This window comes from Amborella trichopoda, chromosome 5 (genome assembly GCF_054954075.1).
Source record: "Amborella trichopoda isolate Santa Cruz 75 chromosome 5, AtrichopodaSantaCruz75HAP2 v2.0, whole genome shotgun sequence".
In the NCBI taxonomy this organism is placed as follows: Eukaryota; Viridiplantae; Streptophyta; class Magnoliopsida; order Amborellales; family Amborellaceae; genus Amborella; species Amborella trichopoda.
The window spans coordinates 7,717,720-7,730,569 of NC_142340.1; the positions used below are offsets into that span (position 1 = coordinate 7,717,720).

Genomic DNA, 12,850 nt, shown 5'->3' on the forward strand with positions numbered 1-12,850 from the left:
AAAATTGCTCAAGTACAAACTAGTACTTGCAAGTTCCAACAATACGGCACAAGCAGACCTTGAGGACGAACAGTCCTCCTAAACCCTGCAGGTTCCCAACAGAACCAACTCAAAAAGATGCGAGAGCGTGATATAAATAGAAAACCGAAGTGACTTCGACGAATCCTAGAAGAACGTCGAGACCTCTTCAAGATGGAAGCTCAGCAAGAATCTAGAGAACTCTTCATAGACCCGCGAAGCACAGGATGAAAGCTCCAAAGGTAAAAAGACAACTTCGAGACTTTTGAGTTCTCACGATCCCACAAGGAAATCCTGTCATCATCTTTGGATAAAATATAATAAAGAAAATGACCACCAAAAGGGCCATAGCTGGCAAAACTGTAAGGCCCGTCCCTTTTAAAAGCATTTTTTCAATCTGATTATTAAAACCCTCCATTTCCAAAACCCTTTTAGAAAGAACTTCCTCCATCCCTAAAAGAGGTTAAACTATTACTCGATCTGGCCACGTTCTCGAAGCCAACTTCCAACGCCTGCTATAAAGGCTTGAAACTAGCCAGTCACTCCATGGTTGTATGAGTATAACTATCAACTACCACATATCGGAGATGGGTGAACCTCGCCAATGACGATATTAGCTAGTTTGGGAGCGTTTTTCTCTCGACTGGATTCCCTGAGGCGAAATGAGGCAAGCTCATCCCCTTGTATGCATACCATGTCCCATAGTCCAATTCGGAAAGCTCAAAACTCGTGCGATGTTAAAAAGCCGAGACAGGATAAAAACGTCAAACTCATGCGACGTAAAAAAGTCAAGACAGGATAAGCGTCAAACTCGTCTGATGCTAAAGAGTTAAGACAGGATAAACGTCAAACTCGTGCGACATAAAAGACATGAGACAGGAAAAAAAAAACATCAAACTTATACGACGTTAAAAAGCTGAGACAGGAAAAACGTCAAACTCGCCCGACGTTAAAGAGCCGAGACAGGAAAATTGTCAAACTCGTGCGACATAAAAAGAGCCGAGACAGATACCGTCCAGCCCCGTATGACATGAAAGGTCGGATGTATCCAGGGCACAACCACCCAATTCAATGGAAAAACCTCAAACTCGTGTGATGTAAAAGAGCCGAGGCAGGTACCATTTATCCCCGTATGACGTGAAAGGTCGGATGTATCTAAGGCACAACCACCCTGTTTGATGAAAAAACATCAAACTCATACGACATAAAAGAGCCAAGGCAGAGACCGTCAAGCTCCGTATGACGTGAAAAGTCGGGTGTATCCAGGGCACAACTACCCTATTCAATGGAAAAACATCAAACTTGTGCAACATAAAAGAGCCGAGACAGGGACCATCCAGCCCGTAAGACGTGAAAGGTCGGGTTCATCCAGGGCACAACCACCATGTTCAATGGAAAAACATCAAACTCGTAGGACATAAACGAGCCAAGACAGGTATCATCTAGCTCCGTATGACGTGAAAGGTCGGGTGTATCTAAGGTACAACCACCATGTTTCAATGGAAAAATGTCAAACTCGTGTTACGTAAAAAGAGCCGAGTAGGTACCGTCTATGCCCTTATGACATGAAAGATCGGGTGTATCCAGGGCACAACCACCCTATTTCAATGGAAAAATGTCAAACTCACGCGACGTAAAAGAGCCAAGGCAGGTACCGTCTACCCCTCTATGACGCAAAAAGGTCGATTTATCTAGGGCACAACCACTCTGTTCGATGGATTCATCTATCCCCGTCTTGACGTAAAAGGGTCAAGTGTATGGTCCATTGCTGCATGACGCTAAATTGCTTAGAGGGCTCTATTGTTGCAGGAGTTAAAACTACTAACCAACCTTGTTTTTCAAAATATCTTTCTCTTTTCAAAATTTTCACTATATGTCTTGTGTTTTCCAAAAACTTTAATTTCTTTGTTAAAATCGTAATTTGTCTTTGCTCCGGGTTCTATTTCACCCTATTTTCAAAAATTCTAAAAAACAAGTCTTAAAAAAATGAAGGAACTTGGATAACCGTATATGATGATTACCGCGTTGTCGCGATTGCCGTATTACCACGATTGCCGCGTTGTTACCTCATCTCTCACTCCGGATTCAGCTAGACCAGTATCTTCCTATAGAAAGCCTTTTCCTATAGACAGCCTTAGGAAACCCCAAGGAGATCAAAGAAAATGCCAGGGTTAAAAATTCAAACTGCAAAAAACCCTGAAGTTAAGTGGCATGGCTAAAAAATCCAACTCGAGTTTCAAGCTTGTGTAACTCATCGACATCTCAGACCGAAAATACTAAGAGGAAAAATGCCTTAGGTGGGTGAGCTCCGTGAGCGCAATGACTTGGAAGGATAGTTGGTGTGCATCTTGACCATGTGACCTCAAGAAGAAATTTAAAATGTCAGCTTTATCTTTGACGTTCACCTGTCCCTCGAAGGACAGGGAATGCCAAAGTTTCTACTTCTTTATCACTCACCTGTCCCTTGAAGGATAGGGAGTACTGTAGATACCCCATTTTAAATCTGACAAATTTTATGGTTTTTTGAACCCTTAAGATCACATTATCCTAGTAGATCCAATTTAATTACCTCAAAACTACCCAAATCCTATCCTAATTTAAAGTATAACCCAAGAGCTTTCCAACGGTCCAAGAATCGCCTGAATCAGACCTACAGATAAAAAGATATAACAAATGATAATTTAATCCCTATGAGACCCAACTGTCGGGCCGCGGGCCAGGCTGTGACAGGCCCAGACGCGGGCTGATGATGCATTCAACGTATCGGATGATGCAGTAAATACGTTTTTTTTAATTAGATAAGGCTAAAACCTCAAGATAAATCCAAAAAATTTTAAAAAAGCTCCAAACAATTTAGAAAAAATCACCAATTGAATCTTATAAATACCCCCTCTCTCTAACCTAAAAAGAAAGAGAAAAAAAGAGATCGAAAAAACCTTGAAAATTAAAAAGAGATCGAAAAAACCTTGAAAATTTCCTAAATTAGAAAAATTACCCAAAAATGGCAAAAATAGGAAAAACCCTAAGAAAATTCCTAAAAATTTAGGAAAAATCCCAAAAAATTAGAGAAAATATTAGAATTTATATTCAACCTCTGGAGATCACAAAACCCTTAGAAAACTCAGGAAATTATCCTCCAGGCCCCGAGAAATACCGACAGTTTTTTAAAAATCTCTAGATTGAAAACCCTAGAGAAGATAAAAACCCTAGCCTCCTGAAGTCCTAACCCCCAAGACTGAAAAAACCTAGACCTAGGGTACAAAAACCCTAGATTAAAACTATAATTAGGGCACAATAACCTTAGATCTAACCTCTTTACACCAGAGATCTGCTGATCAACATCCGAATCAGAGAGGCAAAGAGGACCAGTTCTGATACAGGCGACCCCTCGAAGGCTCGGGAATCCCAGGCCATCCGGCCTCGTTTGGCATTATTTCTTCCCCCCTCTTTCTTCTTTTTTTACTGTTTTGCGTCTTTTACTTATATTTATCTATTAAATTGTCTTAAAAATCGTATTTTAATGCTCTGGATCATTCTGGCTCTGCCACAGATCTGAGAGTAAATTTGCTTGTTTCTAGGCAAATTTGGCCTCAGATCTAAATTCGATCTGTCCCTCTTTCTCTACCACTTTACTTACATTTTTTTAGTTAGTTTAAGGTGTTAAAATTCGAGAGATTTTCATCGAAAGATCTGTCAAATTTTCATCATAAACACTCATATAGGGTCCAACAAAGGGGTCATTAGTGGTTAAACTGTAAGACCCACATTTTGTTAAGAGTTCCTGAAAATTACTTTGAAAAGAAGCTTTTGTTTTAAGCTCTTTTCAAAAACCTTTTTTTAAAAAAAAAATTTCAAAAAATGCTCCTCGGTGGCATGAGTCTAAACTGCCAACCAACTTCAAATGATAAGTCATTCAAAACATCTAACCCGTATGATGTAAAAGGTTGGGTGTATTAAAAAAATGCCTAGCATTGTATGACGTAAAAGGCTGGGTGTATCCGTCTAACCTCATTTGACGTAAAAGGTCATGTGTATTTAGAAAATGTCTAGCCCTGTATAGCATAAAATGTCGGGTGTATCTGTCTAGCCCCGTATGACGTAAAGGGTCGGGTGTATCTGTCCATCGTTGCATGACGTTAAACTGCTTAGAGGGCTCTATCGTTGTAGGAGCTAAAACTGCTAACTAAAAATTTGTTTATCAAAATATCTCCCATTTCAAAATGATTCACTATATGTATTGTGTTTTCAAAAATCTTAATTGTTTTGCTAAAATCGTAACTTGTCCAAAGCTCCTGGTTCTATTTCAAAACTCTCCCTATTTTCAAAATTTTTAAAATGTCTTTTAAAACGAAAGAGCTTTGACACCCGTATATGATGATTACCGTGTTGTTGCCTCATCACTCTCTTCAAAATTGACCAAGCAAATGTTTTCCTAAACAAGTCAAACCTATATAAGACTTTAGGAGACCCTAAAGAAATCAAAGAACATGCTAGGTTCAAATTTTTAAAAGTGAAAACCTCTGAAGTTAAGTGACATGGTCAAACAATCCAACTAGAGTTCCAAGCTTATGTAAATCATCAGGACATCTCACGCCAAAAGCCCTAGGATGAAAATACCCAAGGTGGGATAGTGGGGAGCGCATTGCCGTGGAGAAAAAGTTTGTGTGCCCTCTAATCACGTGATATCAGATAAATTAAAATGTCATTAGTGTCTACTTCTTTGATACTCACCTGTCCCTCGAAGGACAAGGAGCGTCAAAGATAGGCAACTGTAGACACGTCATTTTGAAAAAATGGCAAATTCAATGGTTTTTCTAAACCCTAGACAGCCTTAAGACCCCACTATCCCAGTAAACCCCCAAATTGTAGACCACCAAAGTCCATATTGCTTGCCATGTGATCTAGAATCTTGTATAACACCCGGTCTTAGTAAAAAAAATCATTAAAAATAACAAAACACCTCATTTTGACCCAAAATTTGGCAAGTAACATCACAAGAGCCTGTAAATCATGCATGAACTGGAATTTGCCAATTCTGAGCTGATTTGATCTGGGCCACACCACTAGTGCCACCCAGCCCGACTGTCCTAAAATGGAAGTTTCTGCATGCCAACCATTCCCTGACCATTTCTAGGCAAATTCATTGAATCTAGACCCTTTTGGTACGTTGACCCCAAAACAACAATTCGGGCTAGGAAATCCATTTGAAATTGGCAGTTGCCCACTCCAACAGGTTTTCGACCTTTAAAATATCATTTTAGGATCATTTATTGGGTGAGACTTTTATACTCCTTAGACCCTTAAAAAACTTGAGAAGACCCTGTAAAAATCTAGATCTAAAAAAAATTAGCTTTAGGTCATTAAACCTGCAGCCCTTTGGTTAAGAAAGCTATCAAACCAAGCTAAGGTTTGCTCAAAACCTAAAGAGGACACACGATATAAACTGAACCGGTCTTGATATAGGCGAGGCCTCAAAGCCTCGGGAGTCTCGAGCCAACTGGTCCTGTCAGATATTGTCTTACTCTTTATGCATTTTTTTTCTTTTATTTATTTATTTTTATTAGAATTAAATCAATTTTATTACATTTTATGTTGTATTTTGTATTTCGAATCAATATTGGCTTTGCCACTGATATGAGAGCAGATCTTCTCATTTCTGAGTAGATCTGGCCGTAGTTCAAAATTTGATTGTCCCTACTCTCTATCACCCTTAAAAAAACGAGTTTGTGGTTTAGGTATGAGCTATCCCCATTCGAAGATCGCTCCGATCTGCATCGTAAACAAGTATAAGCTACAATTTGGAACCTGCAGCTGCCGTCATTTATTACGAGGGAGTAGAAGCTACAATTTGGAACATGCGGCTTCCAACGGGCCTAAAAATGACATCAATTTGACATTGTTTTTAGGAGCCCGCCCCTTCCATGGAAACGTATGGAAGGGGACGAATTACAAACTTTGTGGATATCTCTTCTACAAAATAAATGTGGGTTCGAACTTAAAGTACCCCAGTTATGAAAAAATTAGATTGGAACTTCAAATTGATCTCTTACCCCCAAAAATAAACAAAAAAAACAAAAAAAAAAAAGGTCAAAGACCTCGGTTCGAAACCTCATAGGCTTTATGGGGAAAACAAAGTTCTAAAAAAAAAGATATGAATGTAAAATATGAAAAATTGAGGATATCTTTTGATTTCACAAATTATCTAGGATATTTTCATCAAGTTTTTGCAAATATATTGCTTCTTTCCTTATTAAATTGAAGAATAAATATTTTTTGCAGGGAGAGCATCTTTTAAAAGCAATTCAAACTAAAGTGTCCTTGAACTCATATCCCTATTAGTGTATAATATGTAACCAGCCTTGTACTCTCTCTCATTGTAGAGTCCTATTCTATTAGTTGATGCCACCGGTCCCCAGTTCTTTAATTAATGTAAAACTAGAAGTCAGGAAAACAAGAATAGTTCAGTTCCCCTAGTGGGTAACTTGGTAAGAGGAAACTGTTATAGCCATCCATTACATGATTCATCAATAAATCATTCAAGACACCTTTTTGAAATAAGTATTTCGCTTATAGCTCATCCAAGATATTTACTTGAATATAAATGATTTGGATTGTAAATTCATGTTCCAATTATTTGTTAATCTCTCTCTCTATGGTATGTTTTTTTGCAAATGGCCTTCTTTTAGCATGTATCATAGTGCAAATGTTACTCAATGAATATTAATCTTGAAAGGAAATGCAATAGGGAGATAAAGAAAGAGAGAAATAGCAGTCAAAAGTAGATAAGCTATACGAGAATCACATGAAAAGAATTAATTGCCTCATTTTCAATTTCTTCAGCATCTGACCTCCTATATCTTCATCTGATCTTGCATTTCATAGCATTCTCTTACCTCTTTTTATCACCCCCTCCTGAAAATCAAGTTTCTCTTGGGAGCATTGCGCTCTGCTACTGTAGATATAGTTATGCAATATGGATGCAGTGCGTTCAATCTTGACTTCCGAATTCAGCACATTATCACCTATTTTCACCGAAACTTGAAATTGTAGTGAGCAGACTTAAACTTGTTTGGGACATTCAGAAAATTCAGAAATGTGGATTAAAGAGAACTATGAAAACTCAAATGGAACTAAACACAAAGTAGCCTAATATATTCATCAAATTCAGGCAAATAGCATTTGAGATGAAGGTCCAATAAAATTGGAGATAAAAGGGTTTCCTGGTTTCTCCATTAAAATTAGGGCTAAAAGAAAACCAGCAAGGGCAAATGGATTAGACACTCAAAGCACCCATCTTGTCGTACAACTATATCCTCTTAAAAATATGAGCATCATGATGGTGAACCATAAATACTTATATTAGCTCCAATTTCCATTAAAACCCTATAAATCGAACCTAAAAAGAAGCAAAAGATGCCCTAGAAAATGTCAAGAAGCTCTTCCCAAAAACAAAGAGAGACCAATGGATGAGACCAGATATATACATATCATTGAATTGTGGAAAAAGAAACTAGTCAAGAGGGGGAGAGCAGACTAAAGTAAAGTTTGAGAGATTCAGTAAGCAGCAAAGGAATATTTCTTCCCCTCCTGCAAGCTCTAAACAAAATGAAGAAAATCCTAAAGAGAGAAGGCCTTTAAATCTTTCATCAATTTATGATCATTGTGTAACACGCAGGATTGGAGGAAGAGGGGCTTCAAGAACAGGGCCTGTGATCGATTCAGACTTGCAATCCACCACAGAAGAAAGCAGCCGATCACTCAAACTCTCCTCAACAAAACCATTACTCTCATAAGTGAATTCTTCCTTCTTTTCATTATCTCTCAAAATATTCAGAAGCTTGGCCTCAAGTTCTCCTGCGTCTCTCCATTCGTGAAGTGTGGCTTTCAATAGAGAGGGATCGACTTGTATGAGGTCCCAAAGTGGGTAGAGTTTACGTGGCATGACGTGGTCACCATGGCCAAGTCTTAGAGAGGGGCAGTAATCCCCTTTACCATCACCCAAATACACGATACAACGATCATTACCAGCTATCTCGCTTTGAATTCGCTCAATGATCAAGCCCTGAAATTCAGAATAAAGGGATAAGTTGAGAGAAAGAAGAGAGAGAGTTTTGGACAGGTCCAAAAGATCCTAGAAAAAACTCAAGGGGAGAGAGAGTTTGGTTCTCAATTGTTAATATTTACTTAACCCTTTATATATATATATATATATATATATATATATATTTTTATTTTTATTTTTTTTATTTTATTTTTTTATATTTTTTTAAAAGAGCTACCTTCATATATTTCATATATTAAAAGCAGATTATATACAATGAGACCGGTCACAATTACTTATAACCACCCGATGTAAAATCTAATAGCTTAAGTGTGCCACAAAGTTCAAAAAAATTTCTTTAACTTGGAGTTTAGTCAATAGAAAAAATGTAGCCACCCAATTTCACATTTAATGATCAATATTAATTGTGACTATCTACTACTGAATTTCATTGTATACCTTTCTTATTGAAAAAGTTCCCCATTTAAAAACAGCCAAATAATAGTCCAAATGACCAAAAAAACCATTTTGAGGAAATGATAGAAATATTGAATGCCTATCTTTCATTGAATTCCTATCGGATATTATCCAAGGATGGTGTATTGACTTTTGATATAGATTAAAAGTTTGACATAGATAAGAGTGTCACAAGTAATTAAGACTAGCAAGCCTCGTCGCCCTGCTCGGCCCTAAAAACAAGGGACAACCACAAAATGTGCCTTGAGGGCCCATGCTAGGCCACCATGGCCCAAGAGCTCGAGCTTAGCTTGGGCCACCAGTTCCTTTGGTGTTTGTTGGGCCTACACCAGCCCTATGGGGGACAAGGGCCTGCCTGATTCTTTGGCCTACCCCAGCCCTATAGGGGCAACAGCCTGCCCGAGCCTGGGACAGGCCTAAACCTGGCCTCTAGGGACAAGGGCAGGGAAGGGCCGGGCCGGGGACAGACACCGTAATACAATTATTTCAAGAGCATGGTAATATACCTTGCACATATTGGGAGGGCAGAGAGGGCAATTGTGGGTGTTATGGTAAGGGCGGATGTTTAGCCTTCCATTCTCATCAACAAATGAAGGGTTTGTGTTAATCTCAGTGAAACAATGGAGGAGACCATGGTGCTCCAGTATCGTCACTATGAAAAACAGGTTTGCATCGCTCACTATCCTCACATCGCACCTGAAATTTAAAAGAGAAAATGCCCAAAGTTAGTTAGTTAACCCTAGAAACGAAAAAAATGCCCAATTTAGTTTCACATAATACAGAGACCCACTTTTTACCTAAAAGAATTAGATGACAGAAATATAGAATTAGTTAATCTAGGCCATTCGAGGGTAATAAGTAAAATTTTTTTAATCTCTTATATTCATTACAACATCACATTGAGAGCGTACATGCATACACATAGGGAACACTTAATGAAATAAAAATAACCATTAAATTGAATAATAAAAACTAACCAAAATGCTATGAAATATTGCGGGAAAATTACTAAACCCGGAATTTATTTGGAGTACCCGTATCCATACCCACAGATTATATAAAAATAAAAAATTACCTAAAATTAAAAAAAAAACCTAAAAATATTTACCCAAATATTATTAAAAGTTACCAAAAAAATATAAATATCTAACAAGAAGATTTTAATTTATCAATTTTCTTATTTTAAGACTAATAAGAATATTTGCAAAAAAAATGATATATATATATATATATATATATATATATATATATATATATATATAGGGTGGAAAAAACTATAAAAAGAAAAATGCCCAAAGAAGATAAGAAAAATATGTATGTATTACTATATTAATCTTTATAAATTTATATATTAAAGATATTATATAATATTTTACAATAACCAGATCGGGTTATGCATAAATTTATTATATAAAAATATTATATAATATTTTAAAATATACAAATATATTATATAATATATTCTTTATAAATTTATATATATAAATATTATATATTGTTTCTAAGCAAGATCTTAGTAGGGATGGGATAGGCTGGGTTGGGCTGCAAACGGGATTATGCACAAAGTAACTGACTTGCGCTGGCCACTCGAGCCTTTTTTTTTTTACTGTCGGTACAGCCCCTTTTTGATTTACTATGAAATACGATACAAAAATAGTTCTAAAGTTTTTTTTTTTTTTTAGGGGAATTTTATTATTATTATTTGCCATAAAATATGAAACAAAAATATTTCGAGTTTCGGTTTAAGAAACCGAAACTTCGTTCAAAAGAACCAAAAATAATGGAATACGTGAATACCCGAAAGCGTATGCAGCTTTAATAGCGGAAATAACGCGAGGATCGAGTGGGGCCCCCTTCATGACATCTGCGATTTCGTCAGTTGTCTTTCCCATTGAATGCAGCTCCCCCATCATCCTGTCCTGTAAATTTTACATAAAAAGAGAACCCAATGTAAATAAACGAATATTAGCACTAGAAAAAGGGAAAACACGGGGTCTTCTAGGTAAGGAAGAGCATTTTAAACGAAGCACCGATATATTCATAAAAGCTTTAAAAATAATAATTTTAATTTTTTTTCTAAAAAAAAAATTTTAATTTTTTTTTTGCCGGCATGTGTTTTCAATGTTTACACACCAACTTCAAGGGAAATTTTCAAATAAAAATTCAATGTCATCAATGTTTACACCCCACCTTCAAGGGAAATTGTCGAATTAAAATTCAATGTTACTTCACAGTTTGTTTCCGCTCTAACTAGAAGAGGAATTTTCGAATTGAAATTCAAATCTTGATTTTTGAATTTTTAAATTACTATCTTTATTAGATTGATCCCCGGAGATGGTATATCTGGCATCCTCTCCCAATATCCACTTTTGGGTAATGCAATTAATTGAAAATCTTTTGACGTAAATAGGATTGCTTAACAGTGATAATGGTATTACTCTAAATGCTTAGATAAGGATGATGAAGTAATTTGTGATAAATAAGATAAGGAAGAGGAAATTGTTTTATATATGGAATCAATGAATAAGGCCCCGTTAGTTTTAAAGATAATCTTCTTCTTTTTTGTCCTAGGGAGAAGAGAAGAGGTGTGATAATATTCAAGAGAGAGGGAGGGTAATGTTCAGGAGAGGAATGTTAGATAGTGGGATTCGATTCGAACCGAGTAATCGGTCTTGGCCAGAGCCGATTAGTTGGGCCCGATTAGGCTGAGTATTGTAGCAAAAACTCATAAAAATATAAAAAATTGAAAAATAGGAATGAACTTTCGAAGTAAGAGTAAGCAAGACACAAAGTAAAATTAAGTAAAACACTGCAAAAAAAAAAAGCTAAAAAATAGAAAAAATATTAATTTTAAAATAAGATTGAGGTATTTTTGAAATAATCTAAAAATAAATAAAAATATATATAAAAATAAGTTTTATGTCTAAAACACTCTCCAATCTCCTCCAAAATTATACAAACATAAAAATAAAAAATAAAAAAATAAAAAATATATCCCAAATAAATTTTTTTGTTTTAAAAAAAGTTTTATGATGGTCATTTTTTTTTTTTTTTAATATCTCCGAGTTGGGTCTGGACAAGGACCCAAGCCCAAGTAACTCAGCCCAATACAAACCATTTAGCTGATTTTCCGAGCCCAATCAACTCAGCCGAGTAGAAACTACTTCGCGGATTTTTTAATAACTGAGATAGAGAGACCCACATTTCGTAATACCTAAAGACAAGGATTACAAAAGAACTGTAAACCTTTTGACAAACCAGTATATATAATAACCAGCTTTTCTCTAAAGCCAGGAACCAATTCATGAAAAACCCAAAAAACTCCAATAAGAAAAACAAAAAACCAACCAACAAAACAAGTAATAATAAACAAGAAAAGGGCAATTACCATTGTTGGGTTCCAAGGCATGGTGCGGAGAAGCTCCTTAAACAGGTCATCAACACCCATCTCCTCAATTACCCAATTATCGCTGTCGCAGTCGATAATCGTCTTGTCGAAATCAAAAACCACCACTGTCTTGGCCATTGGAAGTTTCAGGGTGACCAAAAGAGGTTTTCAGGCCACCACAAGAGGTTTTTTTACCAAGAATGATGGTTTCTAAGTTTTCTAGTTTTTGGAGAGAAGCCTGGTTCCTGAACGTTTATTTATAGGTGAAATTTAATAAAAAAAGTTAGGGGAAAAGTAGGGGTAAGAATAGTGGGATTTTGTTGATTGATTATAGGTAAAGATTAGAGAAGCCTCCTGGTAAAAAGGAGGATAGGGAATATTCAGAGCATCAGATGCCGGGATTCATTATCTTTCCCTCGCCTTTTGGAGAGTGTGGGGAATTGAAATGGAATATGCTTAACAAATTGAGAGATGAATTGAATTTGGGCCACAATGATGGGGGAATTTAGTTAGGAAACTGGGTCGAATTTACACGTATGTGTTTTTTTTTAAGGGAAATTTGACAAAATAATAATTAGGACTGTGTTATCTAACATGGTGCACATTTGTAACTATGTGAAATCATTATCTATTTTGATGAGTATTTTGAAATTAAATTCAATAATATAGGGGAATATTAAATTAATCATATCTCAAAGGTATTTCGGTAAATAATCATGGGGAATGTATATCTAACATTTTACACATTTGTAGGTATTTGTGATCATAATCTATTTTGATGAGTTTTTTGAAATTAAATCAAATAATACATATGGAATATTAAATTATTTATTTCTCATAGGTATTTCGGTTAATTTTCCCTTTTTTAATATTAAGTTTTTTGTTCATTTATTTCAAAATATCTATTAAAAATGTAATTTAATAAC

At 36.0% G+C, this 12,850-nt stretch overlaps 1 protein-coding gene across 1 annotated transcript; it reads right to left on the reverse strand.

Moving 5' to 3' along the window:
* Positions 1–7,219: 7,219 nt before the first annotated feature.
* LOC18443768 (thiamine phosphate phosphatase-like protein) lies at positions 7,220–12,401 on the reverse strand. The gene is made up of 4 exons (XM_006853950.4): positions 11,925–12,401; positions 10,334–10,455; positions 9,043–9,232; positions 7,220–8,080 (listed from the first exon to the last, which is right to left on the reverse strand). Exons 1-4 carry the CDS (start codon positions 12,060–12,062, stop codon positions 7,676–7,678), a joined length of 855 nt encoding a protein of 284 aa, XP_006854012.1. The 5' UTR covers positions 12,063–12,401; the 3' UTR covers positions 7,220–7,675.
* Positions 12,402–12,850: the final 449 nt, after the last annotated feature.